A 23871-nucleotide genomic window follows, 5' to 3' on the forward strand; every position below is an offset into this window, starting at 1 on the left:
CACAGCAGTAGACAAGGCATATTGACATTAGGGAGAGGCATGTGTAGCCAAGTGATCATTTATTTATTTATTTTTATTTATCCGTTATTTTACCAGGTAAGTTGACTGAGAACACGTTCCCATTTGCAGAAACGACCTGGGGAATAGTTACAGGGGAGAGGAGGGGGATGAATGAGCCAATTGTAAACTGGGGATTATTAGGTGACCGTGATGGTTTGAGGGTCAGATTGGGAATTTAGCCAGGACACCGGGGTTAACAACCCTACTCTTACGATAAGTGCCATGGGATCTTTAATGACCTCAGAGAGTCAGGACACCCGTTTAACGTCCCATCCGAAAGATGGCACCCTACACAGGGCAATATCCCCAATCACTGCCCTGGGGCATTGGGATATTTTTTTTTAGACCAGAGGAAAGAGTGCCTCCTACTGGCCCTCCAACACCACTTCCAGCAGCATCTGGTCTCCCATCCAGGGACTGACCAGGACCAACCCTGCTTAGCTTCAGAAGCAATGAGGGTCCAATGAGCAGCAATAGGTGAGTCAGGGAGCCGTTCGGTAGTCGCTACAACGCTAGGCGAGCTGGAGACACGGCGATTCAGAAAGCTAGCAGGCCGGGCCTAGCAAATGGGTCTTCAGCGACCTTGCAACAGAAAAGCCTGTTGAAACCACCTCAGACGATTATGTCGGCAGACCAGTCGTGATGGATCGGCGGGGCTCTGTGTCGGCAATAAAGGTTCCAGGCTAATTGGCAAAATAGGTATTGTAGCTCAAGAATTAGCTGGTAGACCTCTTCGGCTAGCCGGGAGATGGGCCTAGCTCGAGGCTAGCTCAAGGCTAACTTGTGCTTGCTTCGAGACAGAGGCGTCAGCCAGCAGTAGCCACTCGGTTGCAGCTAACTAGCTGTGATGATCCGGTGTTATGGTCCAGAGCTTGCTGCAGGAATCCGGTGATGCGGTAGAGAAAAAGCAGTTCGATATGCTCTGGGTTGATATCACGCTGTGCAGACTGGCAGGTATTGACTGAGCTGAAGCTGGCTGGTGTCCGAGTTAACGCTGACTACTAGCTAGTAGCTAGTTAGCTGGCTAGCTTCTAATGGGTGTTCCAGTTCTAAAGTATAAAAATAGCAGACTGTACCACATTGGGTGAGGCGGGTTGCAGGAAAATATTTTCAGTCCGTAGATGGAAAGTGAGTAAAGTATATATGAAATATATATGGGAAAAAAACAAGGAAAACAACTATTTATACGGAACAAGACAAATACACGTCCGACTGCTACGCCATCTTGGGGGAAAAAAACACTGCCCCATTTGATAAGTAAATAAGCAGAGGAGTACTGTAGTTAGAGTCATATTGTGTGGGGGAGTGTTTGGAGTAAAACCCTGGTTTCCTTTACTTAAAGTAATCCACACCACACCTGGTTCCAAATTATATTAGTTTACTATGATAGACAACAAAAACTTTAGCTGCACTTGATTGAGCTTGCCTTGCACAATAGAATAGTCCCAAAAGTACAAATGTCACCCATCTGGCATTCCAGGTGGACTAATTGAAATTCTCAAAAGTATTTGAAAGAATACTTGAAACGAGGTCTCACCCATTCACACAGGGAGAAATCTCTTAGGCATCAGTAAACAGTGCCAATGTCTCAAGGATTTAAGATTGACATTTTACAATCCTCCAATGTACACTCTGAAGACCAAACGCTGAGCCTCTCTCCACTGCTATTTCACCACCACTAAACAGGCCCACATCAGCTGGGACGACACCAGCTCTCGTCACTCAGGCCAGCACAAATATGAGTTATTTCCAGCTCAGTAACAAGATAGCTCACTGAGGAGTGATGCTTCAAAATAACTCCTCTGTACTGCTAGCTGGGACTTAAAAAAAAGATTGATTTTAGGACTGGTCAGTGTGGGATAAACTGGAATAAGTCTGCGTCTAGTCTTAATGTTAATGGGGCGGCAGGTAACCTAGTGGTTAGAGCGTTGGACTAGTAACCGAAAGGTTGCACAATCGAATCCCTGAATTGACAAGGTAAAAATCTGTCATTCTGCCCCTGAACAAGGCAGTTAACCCACTGTTCCTAGGCAGTCATTGAAAATAAGAATTTGTTCTTAACTGACTTACCTAGTTAAATAAAGGTTAAAATAAAAAATGTTAGTAATCTAATATGGGTCTGTCTAGGCCTAGAGGCATGCAACCACCTCTCACTCCTCCACTCACTCCTCCACCCCCATGCATTACGATCTCACAAGCAACCCAGCTTCAGAGTTCAGCATAATGTGACTGCTGGCATTTATGTAAGAAAGGGGGAGGGATGGACACTGCTGGGCTTTTCCTGGTCTCTTCTGAGAAAAAGGGATGGATTCAGGGACTGTGCCCAGGCCCTCTTGCCACACCTCCATTCCAGCAATAATCTCAGATGAACAGCAGCAGCTCAGATAGCCTATAAGGTTCTGATCACAAGATACTGTACTGGCACAGTTTCCAGTCCCAACACTCCAGATACAACCCCATCTATTTGCATTACAACTTGAATCTAGGACACACTATTTGGCCGTGATGTACAGTACATAAACTTGGCACCCAGAGCTAGAGACCGCTGGTCGTCTAGAGACCGTGCATTGACACTACATGATACTGTGATACAGTGAACCTGTAATGGAGTTAACTCTTTTAAGGAACACTGTACTTGATGGAAAGAGTTCAGTGAGTCATAACTGACTGGACTGAATTAAATATTTTATTATTTGATTTATAGACAGTTGTTTTAATGGAGGTATGATGTTAAATATTATCATTCAATGTCAGATAGACAGTAACACCACCCAGAGGCCTGGAGCTGCCGTGCTGCCTGGCTGTTGGGTGCATATCAAATAGCTCCCTATTTTCTATATAGTGCACTACCCTATGGGTCCTGGTCAAAAGTAGTACATTGTTAAGTGAACAGGGGGCCATTTGGGAGGCAGTCTGTGTGTATGTTTCACTATTGTCTCTGTCTGCAGCCTCCCATTGTTCCCAGTCTCTGCCCCAAAGGAGGAACATCTTGACAGCTGACACTTACCACTAACCTTTACTTACACCCCGCCCCCCAGACCTAGGCTACCTGCCGCAACCATACCAAATGTAATATATGATACAAATTTGGTATCCCGGATTTACGTTTACTACATTGTATAGTCTATGAGACCAGTCTGCTATATAATATTGGATTTTATATTTTTAAGTCAAGTCTTATAGACTTAAAAAAATAAAAATAAAAGTTTTATTTGGACTAACAATATCAGGTGTGTAAAATAATGTAATATAATATAACAATTAAAGTATCATCAGATGTAGTTCAGTAGAGAGTGAAATAACTGATATCTTTCAAAATTCGACAATTCGTCATGTTAGGGGTTTTATGTGACTCACTCAACTCGGAAAAAGAGGATTCGCAGCGGTATTTTCACACGCTGATGCTGTTGTGTACCACGCTGTTTCCACGGACCACATCAGCCCCTGATCACGCGTTGATTCTTTTCTTATTGGTTCCTGTCTAACACACCTTTGTGTCTGATTGGCTGAAAGTAGAGACTTGCCCCTCTGTATCCACTGCATTTGAAAGTATCGCTGAATGGAACTAGAAAAAGGAAAAGGGAAACATCTATTGTAACATTTACCACAAATCTGACTGTCACACACCACTTCATTAACACAGTGACGTTACATTCGATACATTGTCTCCGAATATGAGAAAATGTATGTCGTCCTTTGTCGAGCGCCACAACAATGTAAGTAGCTACAATACTCATTCTCACTGAAGTATTTTGGAAACCACTAACGTTAGTGAAGCTGGATGATTACATTTTGTTTAAAAAAAAAGTGCATGTCTCTTTGGAATAGGTTTTGAAGTAAACAACTTTTTGAGATATTTTCAGTAATAATAAGTGGATGTTGAGATTTAGTTTAACTTGTAGGACAGTAGATTTGAGTCCCATCTTTCTGCGTAGCCTGTGGGAGGGGGCGTGGGACTGTTTGTATAAGCAGCACGCCCGGTGCATCTACTGGGTAACTGTGTTAAAGGCCAAAGTGCTGGGATACCCTAGCCGATCACTCTCAGTTTACAAAATTCTGAACTGTGATAGGGGGCACAAATTCTGAACTCCTCACAAAGAGCCGAAGTGGCTGGCGGGTCTGCGTACCCACATCCATACCCACACATGCAGTCAACTGATTTGTGCAGTCAATCCATTTGTGAAGTTAAATGGCTGAACTCTATTGTAAATGTATTAAACCAGTAGCCAGGGCTGGCCCTAGCCTTTTCGGGGCCATAAGTTAGCAAAACATTTTACTTGTTTACTTGACAGCAGAGATACATTTTTTTTTTTTAAGTAAATTTACGGCAATTCTATACATTTTGCCATTGCACATAGTGGCTCCTGAGTGGCACAGCGGTCAAGGCACTGCATCTCAGTGCTAGAGGCATCACTACAGACCCTGGTTTGATCCTGGGCTGTATCACAACCGGCCATGATCGGGAGGCCGATAGGGTGGTGCACAATTGGCCCAGCGTCACCATCATTGTCAAATAAGAATTTGTTCTTAACTGACTTGCCTAGTTAAATAAAAACATCCCGCCGACTCCGGGATGCTGGCTTTCTAGGCAGAGTTCCTCTGTCCAGTGTCTGTGTTTTGCCCATCTTAATCTTTTCTTTTTATTGGCCAGTCTGAGATTTGGCTTTTTCTTTGCAACTCTGCCTGGGCCAGCATCCCGGAGTCGCCTCTTCACTGTTGACTTTGAGACTGGTGTTTTGCGGGTACTATTTAATGAAGCTGCCAGTTGAGGACTTTGAGGCGGCTGTTTCTCAAACTAGACACTAATGTACTTGTCCTCTTGCTCAGTTGTGCACCGGGGCCTCCCACTCCTCTTTCTATTCTGGTTAGAGCCAGTTTGCGCTGTTCTGTGAAGGGAGTAGTACACAGCATTGTATGAGATCTTCAGTTTCTTGGCAATTTCTCGCATGGAATTACCTTCATTTCTCAGAACAAGAATAGACTGACAACTTTCAGTAGAAAGTCCTTTGTTTCTGGCCATTTTGAGCCTGTAATTGAACCCACAAATGCTGATGCTCCAGATACTCCACTAGTCTAAAGAAGGACAGTTTTATTGCTTCTTTAATCAGACAACAGTTTTCAGCTGTGTTAACATAATTGCAAAATGGTTTTCTAATGATAAATTAGCCTTTTAAAATGATAACGGATTAGCTAACACAACGTGCCATTAGAACACAGGAGTGATTGGTTGCTGATAACGGGCCTCTACGCCTATGTAGATATTCCATTAAAAATCAGCCATTTCCAGCTGCAATAGTCATTTACAACATTAACAATGTTTACACTGTATTTCTGATCAATTTATGTTATTTTAATGGACATTTTTTTTGCTTCTCTTTTAAAAACAAGAACATTTCTAAGTGACCCCAAACTTTATACAGTAGTGTATATATTCCCACAGAAGTAGCGCACTGGGCCTTAATAGACCATTATCGGGGATGCTTGCCCATGTTGCCTCCAATGCTTCCCATAATTGTGTCAAGTTGGCTGGATGTCTATTAGGTGGTGGACCATTCTTGATACACACAGAAAAATGTTGTGTGAATAACCCAGCAGTGTTGTATTTCTTGAAACAAACCGGTGTGCCTGGCACTGAAATATTTTGGCTTGCCCACTTACCCTCTGAATGGCACATATGAACAAGCCATGTCTCAATTGTCTGAAGGCTTAAAAATCCTTCTTTAACCCGTCTCCTCCCCTTCATCTACACTGATTGAAGTGGATTTAACAAGTGACATCAATAAGGAATCATAGCTTTCACCTAGATTCACCAGGTCAGTCAATATCATGCAAAGAGCAGGTGTTCTTAATGTTTTGTACACTCAGTGTATATTTCTTTATCTCTTAACAGAGTGGCACAATGGAAGTTGATGAGCTGTACCATCCTGGCAGTCAGAACCATGAAGAGTCCCAGTGTCACCCTATGGCCGTGGGAGACATGGAGGCCGTGGAGGCTCTTATGTTCATGAACACCCACTGGAAAGCCAGGACTTCCAGGAGCTTCAAGCATAGACAGTTCCGACCTCTGACCCCTTCCTCTGACTTCTCAGAGGATGACTCTCGTCTCTCACTTGACCCGGCTGAGGTTCATGAGTCTCTGGTAAATTTCCTGTGTTACTTGTGTGTGTTCTCTCAAGTTCTGTCACATACATTCACTGTGATAATTCTCCATACTAAGTTAAATTTAATAAATATAACCTCACACAATGTAGAGATTATATTGTTTCGTAACCACAACCTTGTTTTTTTTACCCTCCCGTCTCAGTGTATGACCCCGCCATACAGCCCGCCAAACTTTGAGGCCATTCACAGTCATCCTGCTCCAGAGACAGTACAGACCTCCTGGTGCCAGAGCAATAATCCACAGCCAGCACAGCAGGGCTTGACACAGCCACAGATGGTCAGCCAGCCCCAATCACAAGCCACTAGTGTGATCCGTCACACTGCAGACGCACAGCACTGCAGCTGGAGCATCTGTCCAGCCGCCCCCCTGGAGCACAGACTAACCCAACCCCTGCCTCCCCAGCCCCAGCCAAGCCCAGACAGCATCAACCCCCTGGCAGATAGGCTATCTGGCAGGGACTCCAAAGGGAACATGACACCCCTTGACTCCTCTGCTGAACTGGCTGCCATCCAGGCTCCGGTTACTGTGACTCTGCCAGCCTCTGTTGGTAAATTCCACCAACCTACATCGGTGTCCCCTGTCAACTGTGGGGTTTCTCCTGTTCCAGTTTACTGCCAGATACTACCTGCTGTGCCCATTGCAGCGAACAGTCATATTCCAATGGTAGAGACCAGTCACCAACAACAGTCAGCAGCAGTTGGTCCTCCATCAGTCTTCTTCATGGGCGACCAGGTGACAAAGGGCCCTATCATCTTCTTGGTTCCCCGGCCAGTTGTCGGGATCCAGCCGTCAGTGCTGACATCTGGTGGCACCAAGCTGCCAGCCATCGCCCCAGCGCCAGGCTTCACCTCAGTGGTCCAGCGGAGCAGCCTGCAGCCTGCTGAGGTGTCCAGAGTCCGCAGCCATATCTGCCCCCACGAGGACTGTGGCAAGACCTACTTTAAGAGCTCCCACCTCAAGGCTCACATGAGGACTCACACAGGTAAGACAGGGCTTGTGGGGAGTCTGGTTTAAATGTTACAAATTCAGGTAGTGGCCTTTTTGTTTACAAGTAACACAAGCATTACATATTGTAGGAATAACAACAGAGTTTATCTCAGATTTTTTAAAAGTTGTTATTTTCTTTGGCTTCCTCTTGCTACCTACCTTATTGGTGCTGTAATTGCACTAAAGCCACAGCGTTCAAAGACCTTACATAATAACAAGATCAGGTCACCTTCTTAGCCTGTATGGCTGACTGTGTGCGTCTCTTGCTGTAACACTAGTCTTTCCTCTTATGTGTTCTGTTCAGGTGAGAAACCTTTCAAATGCAGGTGGGAAGGCTGTGAGAGATGCTTCGCTCGATCCGATGAGCTATCACGCCACCGTAGAACCCACACGGGAGAGAAGCGCTTCGCCTGCCCCATGTGCCACAGCCGCTTCATGCGTAGCGACCACCTGGCCAAGCACGCCCGTCGACACCTGGCCACCAAGAAGGTGCCCTGTTGGCAGATGGGAATCTGTCACAGCGTTGATGTTACACATGCAGTGTTTTCAGCACCATTCCTTCGTCCTCTGCCCAGAATAAACTCTTGCCTTAAAGACACTGTAGAATAAGCTGTTTCTTCATTAGATGGGAAGGAACTAATTCACTGTGCTACTTACTGCTCACTGAAGACTTCAATGCAATTAATTAATTACATTCTTAAAAAACTAAAGTTCTTAGACATGTTTAAAGTTTCTTGACTTTTAATTTCATATTTCATTCAGGTCCACTTGAGATATGATGTTGTTATTGGCAGTTTAATGTGTGATGAATGATAGCAGGGTTTTACTCCTTTACATTAAAAGTTTGATCAGCTCTTGTTGAAGATTATACAAATATTATTGTTTACAACTGTGCTTTGAACTACTGACAAGAAGAGATCACCCTCTTGTCATTTGGTTATAGTGGTGGCGACTGTCCGCTCTTTTGGTGGCAACCTCCAAAGTGTGGAGCAAGGTCCAGAAATGTAGAAGTTAAAACTGAACAGCCAGAGCCTTAATAAATAGACTCTTCCAGAATCTGTGAGCCTACCAAATAAGTCAATTACTGTTATGGATTGCAAAACTATGCAGGACTATTAGATCTTGTGCATTTAATTGTTTTTCTACCTACTGAATGTGCTCAATACACTGTATATTTAATATTCATGAGAATTATGTTTGGCCAAAGAGAATGTTAAGAGAAAATGTATATTTAACTTGACTAAATTACATATATTTCTTATTTCGTTACAGGTGAAATAAAATGTGTAAAACTTTACTAGTTTGTTGTATTTGTGTTGAATTCAAATCAAATTGTATTTGTCACATGTGCCAAATACAACAGTGTATATATAGTGTATCTATGTTTACCTTACCATGAAATGCTCACTTATAAGCCCTTAACCAACAATGCAGTTCAAGAAATAGTTAAGAAAATATAGAAGCTGTTAAGGAGCCTTTTGGACCTAGACTTGGCGCTCCGGGTACATCTTGCTGTGCGGTAGCAGAGAGAACAGTTTATGACTTGGGTGATTGGAGTCTGACAATTTTTTGTCTCTTCCTCTGACACCGCCTAGTATATAGGTCCTGGATAGCAGGAAGCTTGGCCCCAGTGATGTACTGGGCTGTACACAATGTAGCGCCTTAGTCAGATGCAGAACAGTTGCCATACCAGGTGATGATGCAACCGGTCAGGATGCTCTCGATGGTGCAGCTGTAGAACTTTTTGAGGATCTGGGGACCCATGCCATATCTTTTCAGTCTCCTGAAGGGGGAAATTAGTTGTTGTGCCCTCTTCATGACTTTCTTGGTGTGAAAGAAGAGCCTCCACTCTTCTGGGAAGGCTTTCCAATAGATCCCTAAAACTCAACTCTCGACCTCGCAGCCACTTCCACTGGTTTCTTTTCATTATTCCCCTCTAATCAGGAACTTATTTAGATCTGAGACACCAGGTGTGTGCAATTAATTATTAGGTAAAACAGAAAACCAGCAGGCTGCGGACCTCACAGAGTAAGAGTTGAATACCAATGCACTAGATGTTGGAACATTGCTGCGGGGACTTGATTTCATTCAGCCACAAGCATTAGTGAGGTCGGGCATTGATGTTGGGCGATTAGGCCTGGCTCACAGTCAGCGTTCCAATTCATCCCAAAAGTGTTCGATGAGGTTGAAGTCAGGGCTCTGTGCAGGCCAGTCAAGTACTTCCACAATGATCTCGACAAACCATTTCTGTATGGACCTCACTTTGTGCATTGTCATTCTGAAACAGGAAAGGGCCTTCCCCAAACTGTTGCCACAATGTTGGAAGCACAGAATCGTTAAAAATTTCATTGCATGCTGTAGCGCTAAGATTTAGCCCGAACCATGAAAAACAGCCCCAGACCATTATTCCTCCTCCACAAAACTTTACAGTCGACACTATGCATTGGGGCAGGTAGTGTTCTCTGCACCCGCCAAACCTAGATTTGTCCGTTATACTGCCAGATGGTGTAGAGTGATTCATCACTACAGAGAACGTGTTTCTACTGCTTGAGTTCAATGGCAGCGAGCTTTACACCACTCCAGCCGACGCGTGGCATTGCGCATGGTGATCTTAGGCTTGGGTGAGGCTGCTCGGCCATGGAAACCCATTTCATGAAGCTCCCGACAAACATTTCTTGTGCTGATGTTTTTTGGATCTCGATAGGGAGTGTTGCAACCGAGGACAGATTATTATTTTACTCGCTACTCGCTTCAGCACCCGGCTGTCCTGTTCTGTGAGCTTGTGTGGCCTACCACTTCGCTACTGAACCGTTGTTGCTCCTAGACGTTTTCACTTCACAATAACAGCACTTACAGTTGACCAGGGCAGCTTTAGCAGTGCAGAAATTTCACAAACTGACTTGTTGGAAAGATGGCATCCTATGACTGTGCCACATTGAAAGGCACTGAGCTCTTCAGTAAGGCCATTCTATTGCCAATGTTTGTCTATGGAGATTGCATAACTGTGTGCTCGATTTTATACACCTGTCAGAAACAGGTGTGGCTGAAATAGCCGAATCCACTAATTTCAAGGGGTGTCCACATACTTTTGTATATATAGTGTATCTATGTTTAGCTTTCTTAATGAACCAGAAAATCAACTGTTATTTTTGGTTGTTTATTAAAGTTAGCTGCCCAAAGCACATTGATCCTGCTTTGTAGTATACTTCTCTTTCTGGGCACCTATCTGTGTCACTTCAAGGTGGTGTTGTGACTGAATAGTAGGTTAGAGGTCACCGGAGTCTCCTTCCATTGAGAGGCATTCACTTTCTGTGTAGAGTGAACATAAAAGCAGTTACTCAACATTGTTATCCTCAGTCGAAAATAGACAACACACCCTGTTCTAGTGGAATATACACTGTGGCCAATTTATTAGGTACATCAACACATTTTTCGATTATGGTTTGCTCCTACAGAGACTGATTCATGTGGCCTGCTATATAAAGCAGGCAGACAGGCATCCAGTTACTGTTCAATTGAACGTTAGAATGGGCAAAATGAGTGACCTAAGCAACCTAACGTGTTATGATCGTCGGTGCCAGTATCTCAGAAACAGCTGGCCTCCTAGGCTTTTCACGCACGACAGTGTATAGGGTTTACCGAGAATGGTGCGACAAACAAAAAACATCCCGTCAGTGGCAGTCCTGTGGGCGAAAACTTGCTTGTTGATAAGAGGTCGAAGGACAATGGCAAGAATCGTGCAAGCTAAAAGGCAAATAGCGGCATCTCGGAACGCACAACTCGTCGGTCCTTGTCAAGAATGGGCTATTGCAGTAGACGACCACACCGGGTTCCACTCCTATCAGCTAAAAACAAGAAGAAGCGGCTCCACTGGGCATACGATCACCAACACTGGACGATTGAGGAGTGGGAAAACTTTGCCTGGTCTGACAAATCCCGGTTCCTGTTGCGTCATGCTTATGGCAGAGTCAGGATTTCGAGTAAGCAGCACGAGTATGGCTCTATCCTGCCAGGTGTTAATGGTACAGGCTGGTGGCGGAATGGAGTGGGGAATGTTTTCCTGGCACACGTTAGGTCTCTTGACCTTGCTTCCGGACAAGCTAAACACCTTCTTAGCCCACTTTGAGGATAACACAGTGCCACCGACACGGTCCGCTACCAAGGACTGTGGTTCCTCCTTCTCCATGGCTGATGTGAGTAAGACATTTAAGCGCGTTAACCCTCGCAAGGCTGCTGGCCAAGACGGCATCCCTAGCCACGTCCTCAGAGCATGTGCAGACCAGCTGACTGGTGTTTAGACATATTCAATCTCTCCCTATCCCTATCTGCTATCCCCACTTGCTTCAAGATGTCCACCATTGTTCCATGAAGTGCTTTGAGAGGCTAGTTAAGGATCATATCACCTCTACCTTACACCAAGACCCACTTCAATTTGCTTACCGCCCCAATAGGTCCACAGACGATGCAATCGCCATCGCACTGCCCTATCCCATCTGGACAAGAGGAATACCTATGTAAGAATGCTGTTCATTGACTACAGCTCAGCATTCAACACCATAGTACCCTCCAAGCTCATCATTAAGTTTGGGCCCTGGGTCTGAACCCAGCCCTGTGTAACTGGGTCCTGGACTTCAAAACAACACCTCCACTTTGCTGATCCTCAACACTGGGGCCCCACAAGGGTGTGTGCTGAGCCCCCTCCTGTACTCCTTGTTCACCAATGACTGCGTGGCCACGTATGCCTCCAACTCAATCAAGTTTGCAGACGACACAACATTAGTAGGGCTGATTACCAACAATGACAAGACAGCCTACAGGGAGGTGAGGGCCCTGGGAGAGTGGTGCCAGGAAAATAACCTCTCACTCAACATCAACAAAACCAAGGAGCTGCTATCGCCCCTATCCACATCGATGGGACCGCAGTGGAGAAGGTGGAAAGCTCCAAGTTCCTTGGTGTACTCATCACTTTTTTGACGACCTGAAATGGTCCACCCACACAAACAATGTGGTGAAGAAGGCGCAACAGCGCCTCTTCAACCTCAGGAGGTTGAAGAAATTTGGCTTGGCAACTAAGACCCTCACAAACTTTTACAGATGCACAATTGAGAGCATCAAGTCAGGCTGTATCACCGCCTGGTACGGCAACTGCTACGCCCGCAACGGTCTGCCCAACACCTCACCGGAGGCAAACTACCTGCCCTCCAGGACACCTAGAGCACCTGATGTCACAGGAAGGCCAGAAAGATCATCAATGACAACAACCACCCGAGCCACTGCCTGTTCACCCCGCCATCATCATGAAGGCGAAGTCAGTACAGGTGCATATAAGCTGGGACCAAGAGCCTGAAAAACAGCTATCTCAAGGCCATCAGACTGTTAAATAGCCATCACTAACCAGCTTCCACCCGGTTATGCAACCCTGCACCTTAGAGGCTGTTGCCCTATATACATAGACTTGGAATCACTGGCCACTTCAATAATGGAACACTAGTCACTTGAATGTTTACATACTGCTTTACTCATCTCATGTGTATATACTGTATTCTATTGTACTGTATTTTAGTCAATGCCACTCCGACATAGCTCAATCTAATATTTATATATTTCTTCATGCCATTCTTTTACTTTTAGATGTGTGTATTGTTAGATACTACCACACTGTTGGAGCTAGAAACACAAGCATTTCACTAAAGCCGCAATAACATCTGCTAAATATGCATATGTGACCAAAAGCATTTTATTTTGATATCAATTGATCAATGTTTCCATGCCCCAAAGAATTCCGGCTGTTCTAGAGGCAAAGGGGGTCCGACCCAGTATTAGGTATACCTAATAAGCTGTCCCCTGCGTATGTTTGGGTATAGTGGCTCATGTTACCAGTATAACATTGCGGTTAATAAGCGGTGGGTGAAAATGTATGTTTTACTAGCAAGAACAACATATACACATTATGATTCAGAGCTTTTATATTAATTTACTTTAGGCAAAACTGGAGACCAATTCACTGACAATTCTTTCCACAGAGACTTGTAAGAGGGATTTAAAAAAAAAAAAAATGAAACATCAATGTTGCATTATGATAATAGTCTCAAGACGGTCTATATTTAGAGTGTGAGCACAAGCTCCCTATCAACGAGATGTTTGGTGAATGATATTCTGTAGTCATATTGCTTGAGTCAAATAGAGTTCCCCTTTATCTGAGGAACTGTACTGTTTTATGCATCCCAAATGACACTATTCCCTAGATAGGGATCTGGTCAAAAGTAGTGCACTGTGGGCCCTGTTCAAAAGTAGTGCAGTAAATAGGGAATAGAGTGCCATTTGGGATGCATCATTGGCTACTGTATGCCCCCTTTTAAATACTGACTGATCATAAATGCCAGGGGATCAGATATTCATAGCACAAAAAACAAACACAAACAAAACCATAAATAAACATAAATATGTTTTAGCGAAGCATCCAAAAATGGCTTTAAAACATCAGGTTTTGTTAAAATAAGCAACTGCTCCACTTTGAGTAGGTAAACAATTGAATTTACAAGACTGGCAAAAGGAGACATAGGCAATATAATACATGTTTCATGTATAACTTTTAAATTCCATTTACTGTATGTAAACTGTAACCACATAGGATACCCACACAGGTGGGAGTTCCACCCCTACAGACTCATCCATTTTATTGCATGTGGAAAAGGAAGGAACATCTGTGCTATTCCTTGAGAGAGCCAACAACATACTGTATAGGGCTTGTCCCCCCCCCCAAAAAAAGCTAAATTCCTTATGAAATGAATAATAAAAAGCTTTTAGCCAGCAAGCACCATTCAGTCTTTTCCTCCCATTGGAATGTTGACCAGGTGAGGTCAGCACAGCAGAGACATGGGATTGGTTCAGCTAGCCTAAGCTGGGACCGACAGGGCTTCGTCTGATTGGCTGGAGTGGAGGAAGTAGGGGACCAGAGAGAAGTTCTTCATGCTGATGTCCTGGGTGATACCAGCATCCTGCATCTCAAGCCTGTCAACAACAAAAAACAAAACTTGTTGAAAATAACTAATCTTCACTTCAATGACTACTAAAACAATATAGAACAAACTAAGTCAATGGAAGCACACAACTGTTAAAATAAAACTCAGTAGGTCCCAAATAAACAAACTGATGTAATTTAATAACACTTTTCCAGATGGTGAAAGCACTTTACATACATTAAATGAGGGAAACTCACCTCAAACAATAAATCAAATCAAATCCTCAACAGCTCCCCATTTCAAACAGTGACAGTGCCAGCCTGACCCTGACATTGGTCTGTCTCTTACCAGTCTCCAGTAGAGATGGTGTAGTAGACAGGGGGTCTGGGTGAATCTGTGAAAGTAGACGGAGGGCCCAGGCTATAGGCACCAGCGTTGTTGAAGATCAGCCAGTCTCCCACACTGAGCTCTGGCAGCAGACACTGATCCACCACCTGGTCCAGCTCATCACCCGACGGACCCCACAGACTGCTGGCAAACACTGGTTCCTCAGACACACCGCTCTGGGACATCCAGGGACACAGAGAGAGTCATTTAGAGAGACTTATGGGCCATAGTTATGAGTAAATAGGGAATAGGGTTTCCATTTGGGATGTAGCCTAATATTCACTCCAGGGTGCTTGAGACAGGAAATTGAATTGAACTGAACTTTTCTTAGTGATGAAAAAATCATGAAAATGCTGAATATTTGCCATTTCATTAGTAATTTTGTTTATTTAGATTTAGTTTACTAAGCCCTGAAGCCAAAACTCACCTTGGGCAGAGCTGGGGCTGGAATCACATTGTCTGCTAGCTTGCTAGTGAACGAGCCATACACCCCATCATTCATGTAGTACAGGAACTCTGGCTCATCGTTGGGAGATGGTTCATCTGTAAAGAGGTATGGCAGTCAAGAGTCATGAGACAAAAATAGTAGGAAAGGTATGTGCTGGTCTACTGGAGCATCTAGGTCTGCTGAACCACGTTTACTATAGCACTGATTTTGACCAGCCCACCACACCATGGAAGTGCATTTGACTTCATATGCTAGGTATTGAGAAGGTACTGCCCCTGACCGTGATTGCCATAAAGATCCCGGGCGCCTACTTCCTTAGCGATGATGTTGACAGCCAGGGTGAAGGAGGAGGACACGTAGTAACGCCCAGGCTCTGCCATGATGGAGACGCCAGACGATGCAGGGAAGTACAGGTCCAACAACGGCCTGACTGCACTGTTAATCTGTTACCAGAGGAAAAAAACAGTCAGCACCTTCAGCCTAACAGGCATTCTATAGAGTGTGTTTGTTCAAATTCAAAAGGTAAGCTGTGTGAAGGCTTTCCTTTGAAAAATACATTACTAGTACAGGCCTGACGTCAGAAAGAAGGTGAAGTTGTTTGTGACCATTGACTGACTGAGTCACATATTAATTCAGCTGAAGTAGTCCATCTAAATCAGTCCAATGTATCGAGCTAACTATCATACAATAATGACCTGTTTCAGCTGAGTCTCTGAGCCGTTGAATCCACCTCCAATATCCAGGATTGTCATACTGAAGCCAATATCCTCCTGAAAACAACATTAAAGAAAAATACTTGTAAACTTAAAAACAAAAATATAATAGGAGGGTGGTTCATATTTCAGGCTGTCTCCTTCACATATTATGCACAGTCAATGTCCCATAACATAAGCACCAGCTAACTCACCCCCATGTCAAAGACACAGCGAGCGTCAGACACTGCATGGCTGTAGGCCTGAGGGTCGTCCCAGGAGCTGGGAATGTGGAACCTGCATCATGGGGATAATGATGACGTCATGGGAATACCATATAATCAGGTGATTGACTGAGGAACGGAAACTGAGCAGACGGGCAAGTCGAGCCTGCTCTGAGGTCACCCAAAGTAATAACAAAATGGAATAATGAAGTGAAACAACAAAACTGCAAAAAAAATCCAGTAGGCCTAACCTAAAACTAATCTGTCTGGTTCATCTCCATTGTTTAAGTGAAAGACGGTCAATTTATGGCAGCCGGGCAGCTTCATTAGGCAGGCGATAAAATTTTTAAAAAAATAATTTCAGTAACCTGCTTAACTGGAAGCTTAACGTGTGGTCAGAGCGCAGCGCACTAGCTACTATGTCCTATTGATCTCGGCTGCGAGCTGCATGTTGAAATCTTGAAAATAGAATAGAAATAGAGTTCAGCTCAAGCAGCGCAAACCTCTTGGGGAGCCGGCACGCTTACACCCAGGGTTTTGTTGAAATGAATAGGAGTGTCTCACACTCTGCGGAAGTTATACGTCCAATGTTGCAGGTCCATAAAACTGATTTTTCTACTTCCTCCCTATTGTTAAGTGACCGACAAGTTACAGCAATTTGGGTGTAAACAACTATTTTCACATTTTCGGGCAAGTGACTATATTATTCAGGCAAACAAAAAAAATACTGCTGAATTGTCCAATCCCCAATGCTACAGTAAACTATTTTCTCCTCAGGGTGAAAATAGTATTGGACACAGGCACACCATTCTGCTGCACACATACAGTTTAATTTATTAGCACATAATTAAAAGACAAAAGAGAAAAACCTAGAATATAATAATGAACTCTGACTAGAGAGGAAGGGTGGCGTTGCAGAAGGACTTACCTGACCCCCACCACCTGCAGGCCCAGTTCCTTGGCGCTCTCCAGCAGGTGCCTGCAGTCCTTCAGCTTGGAGCCAAACGCCATGCCCATCTCCTCACCGGAAGCCTCTGTGGACACCTCCAGTAGCAGTCTGAGCAGAGACGAGGGAGATTATCATTTTTAGGGATTTCATATCTAGCCATTGTAGTTTTATTGTAGAGAGTATTATATATAGACTTTTAAAACAACGGTTTAATAACAGTTACATGGACACCTACTTGGCACGGGGATGGCAGCGAGCGATCTTGCGTAGCTCGGCCTCGTTGTCACACACCAGGAAGTCGATGCCGTTCTTAGCTGCGTACTTGATCTGGGAGATCTGCTTACACACACCGCTGTAGATAATGTCTTCAGAGGGAACGCCATAGCCCTGCACAAGCTCCAACTCATACTGAAAAGACACAAAAACATCAATGTTGATATTACAGCTCTAAGTAGTGAAGGAGCCATGATCTGTGGCGAGACATTTCTCCACTAGATGGCGCTCCTTCCTATTTTCTGTGAGTAGAGGCCAGTCGAATTATGAAGCAGTTATAAAGCAGTAATTGGCCCAACAAATCCTAAACAGCGCTGTGAGAAGCTGCAACTGATGTAAGCCATGAATCTATAAAATGCATTTAACTGAAAAACACATCCTAAAGCTGTGGAAAAGGACCCGTAAATTAATCTACACTAAAATGCAATTTGATCTGGACAGGTTGTCTGTTATGCTATTGCAGTGTTATGACAGTAGTAGCGGGAGAGAGCGCTGCAGGCACCTTGTTGGTGCAGATGAAGCCAGTGCCGAGAGCAGCTAGGATCTCAATGACAGCCAGGCTGCTGTTGGCTTGGACAGCGTAGAAGGGACGCATCTGGGGCATGTGGGTTCGCCAGCGAACATGTTGCCTCATAAGGACCCCCAAGTCTGCCACGAAGAACGCATTCTTCTCAGCCTGAGGGAGGAAAAACATGACACGACAGGTTTACTGGCTGTCTGGCATGCTATTATGTCATTCACCTGTATCTGTCAAGTACACAATGACTGATTATTCTTACTGTCTATCAACCAACACCATACAATTATATAAGAGAAATCCAAAACCTCATTTTTTCACTGATGTGAATTGAAAGCATATAGAGCGTGGTCACCGGGCGCAATGACTCATTAACCTGTCACTTCAACCAAGTGAGAGGAGACTGGCACACAGTTTTACAAAGCAGCATTGTATTTGTCACATCCTCAATCAATTTATTTATGTGCTGATTGCTAGAATTTATCAATCTATTTCTGGATTAGGCAATCAACTAATCTCATTTCCATGGGCACAACTTCGATACGCTATAAAGTAGCAAGTATATTAATGTACAGAGAATGTCTCTTTACAGTACTTACCAGTGTTTGTTCATAAATGTGATTCTCAACCATGTCGCTGAGGGCCGTGGCTCCCTCCAGCAGGGCGATGGAGTAGTTTGGTTCATCAGCTAGTCCCTTCATCTCAACTGTTGTCTGCTAATCTGACAGTCATAAAGAATTATGCCTGGGTGAAGTGGTCTCTCTCTGAGCCCCTGGGTGAAGTGGTCGCTCTCTGAGCCCCTGGGTGAAGTGGTCGCTCTCTGAGCCCCTGGGTGAAGTGGTCGCTCTCTGAGCCCCTGGGTGAAGTGGTCGCTCTCTGAGCCCCTGGGTGAAGTGGTCGCTCTCTGAGCCCCTGGGTGAAGTGGTCGCTCTCTGAGCCCCTGGGTGAAGTGGTCGCTCTCTGAGCCCTTAGATAGTATGCAGCAAACTGGAAAACACAGGAAGAGAGGCAGCGTGAAATATAGCCCTAACTATTGAAGTGGATGGGGAAAATTAGATCCATCTAATCATTACAAAAATGGGGGGGAAAGAAATAGGTAATTATTTGACAGAAAAAGGCCAAAGCAGTTGGTCTACTTTTCTCTAAATGTTACACTTAGTTTGACCAGTTAAGCCTTTAGGATGTTTTCCGGCTGTGAACCAAGATATTTCTGAGGTCAGCCAATCAGAGGTCTTGGTGGAAATCACGTTATGGGGCTGTGTATGGGAAGCCCTGGGTGTCTGGACAGCCACTGTGAAAACAAGATCTCTGGGGCATGGAGTTTGTTTACCTTACCATCAATTACTCCCGACAATTAGGATTAATCCCACTGGCAGTGACCCATAAAGGTTTCTTTTGGTGGCATTATCTGGGTACAATACCAGCGGCATGGGATGTCAGATCTCTGCATTCAATAATGTTACATAATACGTCAGTCAGTAGAGCATTGTGGGCCTGGGTCTGGCCCAGATGTGCACTGTGTGTGTGCGGTGACACAATGTCTGGTTGGTTGGCCTCAGACTGCAATGTCTGACGGCTGGACTGAACCAGAACACTGTCTGTAATCAGAGGGGTGCAGTGTCGCACAGTCAGGTTGGACTATTGTGATCATAAGGGTGCTGTGTGTCTCCCTGTCTCTGTTCTGTGGCTGGGAGCCTCGTACTGGCAATTCAAAAACACAGAGACAGCTTCATGATAGCAAGCTGGAACAGCTCTAAGAAACAGGCCAGCCGTGGCATGACTAAAACAACATCTCAGCAGTCTGTGAATACACTGAAAACAACCCACTACAATTAAGACAAAAGATCAAAGGTCACAAATTATGGTCTCTTTTTGGTTGATGGAAAAAAACATTTGTGCAACTTTGAAAAATGTTTAACTCTACAGACCACTAACTTCACTGGGGCAGATCTGGGAGGAAATAAAAGCATATCACAAATCTAACAGTATACTTACAACATGACATACACAAAGAAATCATCATATTTAGGTTAAAGGTGAAGACAGGAAACATTGTGTTACAACTATGACTCATAGCTGAGTGGCCCCTCTCTGTTACTGGATCTAACCAGTCACCAGTAAAAACAGGGACAGAGAGCATCAGATAAAAGTAGCCCAACACTATGCTATTGTTATTACAACAGTCACCACAAGGACATGGACAACTTGTCCATTGTATTTTATATTTATTATGATCTAAGAGGCTAAACTGAACCGAGAACATTACTCCTCCTATGCGACCTGATGTCTACTCACATGGACGAGTTAGGAGATGGAGGTCCCCCACTATCAGCTAGGATCCCAAGGTGGCTCTGCGTTGAAGTCGAACGGCTCTCGGCGGAGAGCCGCCCCTAAGCCGTCTGGGTAGTAATTGTACACCTGCACAGAAGACAAGATACAGTTGAGTCAAGAGGAAAGAGAGGCAAAGCTGGCTCTGAGGATTAGATGAGATCAAATTAAATATTGAATGGGAAAGCAAGACATAGGTTAATTGATCGTTAGGGACTGATGGTTTTCACAGCTATAACGGGTGTGAAATTCTCTTTAGGTTGTTATGGTTGTCATCTCAAATAATTATTTCTCCATTTTGAATGAATGCCACGTTGTACCTTATGTTGTCGAATATGTTAAATGTTGTTAACTAAGTTCTAACCTCAACTAAATAGCTAATGATTGTACCACTGTTGTTTCCAAAATAACAACACTGAAATTTCAAAACAAACCGTCCATAGCTAGCTAGCCAGCTAACTTACATTACATGCCAACTCAGCAGGCGAATATTAGCTAACGTGTGATAAATGGCTGTAAATAAGACTCCGAGTGCTAGAAACACTGATAACGTTTAAATAATCGTAAATAACGTGAATTATCTTAGCACAGTTGGCTAGCTAGCTATGATAATATATAAACTAAAATAGCTAGCTAAATCACTTTGATGAATGACGACAATAATGACAGTCAGTCGTTAGCTAGTTCGTTCATTGCCTAACCAGCTAACGTAGCTAGCTGCGGCTAACTCTAGCTACTTTCCCTCCTTAAACAGTTAACGTTAACCACTTACCAAGCTAGCTAGCTAGTAGGTACTTACGTGAGAATAAAACCCAATATTTGGGGTGGGTCGTTTTTTCCTTTTAGGTGGAATTTTCAAAGAGTGGCGGGGGCACTATAGGAAAGAAAAAATGCCATCAAAGCGGAGGTGCAGATCGAGATTTGAAGCTAAATCGAACCCTTTCGTAGCTACGCAGCGAGCAAAACTGCCGAAGTCTACAGAGAGGAAGAAACACAGATAGAACAATGAGACAGATATTTCACCGGATGTATAAATGTGAAGCATTCGCTTGGCGTTTCCACTCACTATCAAATTTGGTAGTGAGAGGAAGCCCAGTGGCGAGCAGTAGGAGAAGATGGGAGGAAGTTGATTTTTGCCGAAATTCTGCAAAGTTTCTAACCGATTAACATTTGATCCAAATACATTTTTCTTTTCACTAAACTAAAATCTGTTTTGAACAGAGTGGACTAAGTTTTATAGACTTTGCCCTTTGTAAAAATGTTAAACTTCGCGTTGTCTATAAGGAGCGCAAATGCGAGTTGAGTTATTCCATTCACGCATTTCACACAGTAGGCGTTCCATAACGGAAATATGCAGATGTAGGATAGAACAGGCAAATAGGATCTCGCTAGCTCGTGCTTGGCTCTGCCCACCTCCTTGCTTGTTCTGCCCACTATGACTAATTTGTTCCTATTGGAAACGATAGGCCGTGGTTTATCTTGGTTTGCTTATAAATATCTTTGGAAAGAAAGGGGATGACGTCAGATAGGCGGGGTTTTCGAGCTGTCAAAGCAAATGCGACTGATAGGTTGTCTGGCTTGTATTTTAATTCTAAGCATTACTGTCTTTTCCTCATGTGTGATATTGTTGTGATCATATTATTTACAATTATACATATGCTATTGATATGCTGAGAATGATGTTTAATCAATTTCATATTATTTATTTAAAAAAATTAAAAATAACTTTTAAATATACGATCTCTACCCATCGATTATTGAAAATAACTCATAAATGCCTCATGTATCCTATCATAACCCAAAATATAGGCTTGTCGACCACATTTTTTGTAAACAATGAAACTGTAAACAAACACTGTATAGCCTCAAACGTCATTTTTTATATGGTCAGATCATTTCATCCATAGTTCTGTCTATGAATTTAATTTATTCAGTCCATTCCTCAGCTATTTACCAAAACAGTGGCGGGGTAGGTGGATTGTTATTGTTCGAAATGCAGATTGCCTCTTTAACATTATATTATATTATATTCAACTATTGCCAGAAAATACTACTACGGTTCTGAGAATGTAACGTCTCAATCAGATAGTATTGTTACCTTGGTTACGTCTTCATGCTTTTTCCCATGGCACCGCGATAACTGTAAAATGTTGTCCACAAATTGTCACTGGTACTCCTCTCTTGTATTCTGGAAACACATGCTTCAAATTCAACAGCGTGAAATTAGGTTGCATGTGTTTTTGTTTTTTTAAACAACCTCAGCCTCTTGATTTCCACGACGTTCACGTTGCCTCTTGACTTCCTCGACGTTCACGTTGCCTTGTCTGCGGAGAGTTTGTGAAGTTTTGCTTCCCTCTGAAGACACAAAGGGGTATATTACCCACAGATGAATTTACACGCCACCCTTCTTGCCTACTGGTGGAGAAGGAGGTCTATTCCAAATTGGAAAAACTCAATTAATTTAATTTCAGACAGGGGGACTGGGTACCTGCATATTGATTTCTTTTGACAGGTTTATTTTTATTCCCCGTAGACTATTGTATCAATGATAACTTGGTTAAGTAGGTAATATCACATTTTGTTGTGATGTTTTTAAAACTTTTTTTTTTACTGACAATGGATTACTAGTGTAATTCGTTAGTGTAGTCCTCAGGGGTCTGTCTGAACAGCCAGCCAGACTATCCTGAAACGTGTGTCTCCTGCAGCCACAAACCTATGCTGCTCTCTGCTACAGAGATTGAATGCGTTTACATTGTGGTATGGGCTATGATCACCTTTAGACGTTAGTCATGGCTCCTAAGGCTTAGACACACCACCAGCATACCACACATACCGGGTTTCACAAGTGGTGTTTATCAGTTGATAGCCTAAATGCATGTGAGAATCAAAATAGCACTTCATGAAATTGTATACTCTGGGAACTGTTTTTTAATATTATATTTAGAAAATATAAAAACAGGCTACTGTACCCTTTCTTATTTTCATACAACTGTCTTACAGGAATCCATATCAGCTGTCTTGTTTTGTGGACAATGTCCATTTTCATCTACACAGTAGATGTCCACAGATGTTTCTTTGGAGGCATGGGGGGAGGGGGGGGGGGGGGCAATGAATGTTGAAATGAAATATATGGATAACTGTGCCTGTTTATGCATTACAATTCAAACATTAAATTGCAATTCAAACTGTAATAATGTACAGTGCCTTGCGAAAGTATTCGGCCCCCTTGAACTTTGCGACCTTTTGCCACATTTCAGGCTTCAAACATAAAGATATAAAACTGTATTTTTTTGTGAAGAATCAACAACAAGTGGGACACAATCATGAAGTGGAACGACATTTATTGGATATTTCAAACTTTTTTAACAAATCAAAAACTGAAAAATTGGGCGTGCAAAATTATTCAAAATTAAGAGGCCCATGATGACTCTGGATGAACTGCAGAGATCTACAGCTGAGGTGGGAGACTCTGTCCATAGGACAACAATCAGTCGTATATTGCACAAATCTGGCCTTTATGGAAGAGTGGCAAGAAGAAAGCCATTTCTTAAAGATATCCATAAAAAGTGTCGGTTAAAGTTTGCTCCAAGCCACATGGGAGACACACCAAACGTGGAAGAAGGTGCTCTGGTCAGATGAAACCAAAATGGAACTTTTTGGCAACAATGCAAAACGTTATGTTTGGCGTAAAAGCAACACACCATCCCCACTGTCAAACATGGTGGTGGCAGCATCATGGTTTGGGCCTGCTTTTCTTCAGCAGGGACAGGGAAGATGGTTAAAATTGATGGGAAGATGGATGGAGCCAATACAGGACCATTCTGGAAGAAAACCTGATGGAGTCTGCAAAAGACCTGAGACTGGGATGGAGATTTGTCTTC

General features: G+C 43.5%; 2 protein-coding genes across 3 annotated transcripts; one reads left to right on the plus strand and one right to left on the minus strand.

The window, feature by feature from the left end:
- Positions 1-3586: 3586 nt before the first annotated feature.
- Positions 3587-8507, plus strand: LOC110511366 (Krueppel-like factor 10). Its single transcript, XM_021592320.2, has 4 exons — positions 3587-3776; positions 5951-6199; positions 6365-7205; positions 7515-8507. Exons 1-4 carry the CDS (start codon positions 3735-3737, stop codon positions 7817-7819), a joined length of 1437 nt encoding a protein of 478 aa, XP_021447995.1. The 5' UTR covers positions 3587-3734; the 3' UTR covers positions 7820-8507.
- A 4651-nt stretch (positions 8508-13158) lies between these two features.
- On the minus strand, positions 13159-22296 carry LOC110511352 (antizyme inhibitor 1). Of its 2 annotated transcripts, none has more exons than XM_021592313.2 (12): positions 22089-22296; positions 19958-20080; positions 18262-18649; positions 17648-17821; positions 17108-17280; positions 16852-16980; positions 15915-15996; positions 15703-15777; positions 15288-15450; positions 14987-15102; positions 14521-14735; positions 13159-14221 (listed from the first exon to the last, which is right to left on the minus strand). In XM_021592313.2, exons 3-12 carry the CDS (start codon positions 18361-18363, stop codon positions 14107-14109), a joined length of 1344 nt encoding a protein of 447 aa, XP_021447988.2. In that variant the 5' UTR covers positions 18364-18649; positions 19958-20080; positions 22089-22296; the 3' UTR covers positions 13159-14106. The 2 variants fall into 2 exon arrangements, with proteins under 2 accessions (XP_021447988.2, XP_021447980.2); XM_021592305.2 differs by lacking the exon at positions 22089-22296 and adding an exon at positions 20790-21048.
- Between the last annotated feature and the right edge of the window lie 1575 nt (positions 22297-23871).

The sequence above is a fragment of the Oncorhynchus mykiss genome, chromosome 3 (assembly GCF_013265735.2).
Source record: "Oncorhynchus mykiss isolate Arlee chromosome 3, USDA_OmykA_1.1, whole genome shotgun sequence".
Lineage (NCBI taxonomy): Eukaryota > Metazoa > Chordata > Actinopteri > Salmoniformes > Salmonidae > Oncorhynchus > Oncorhynchus mykiss.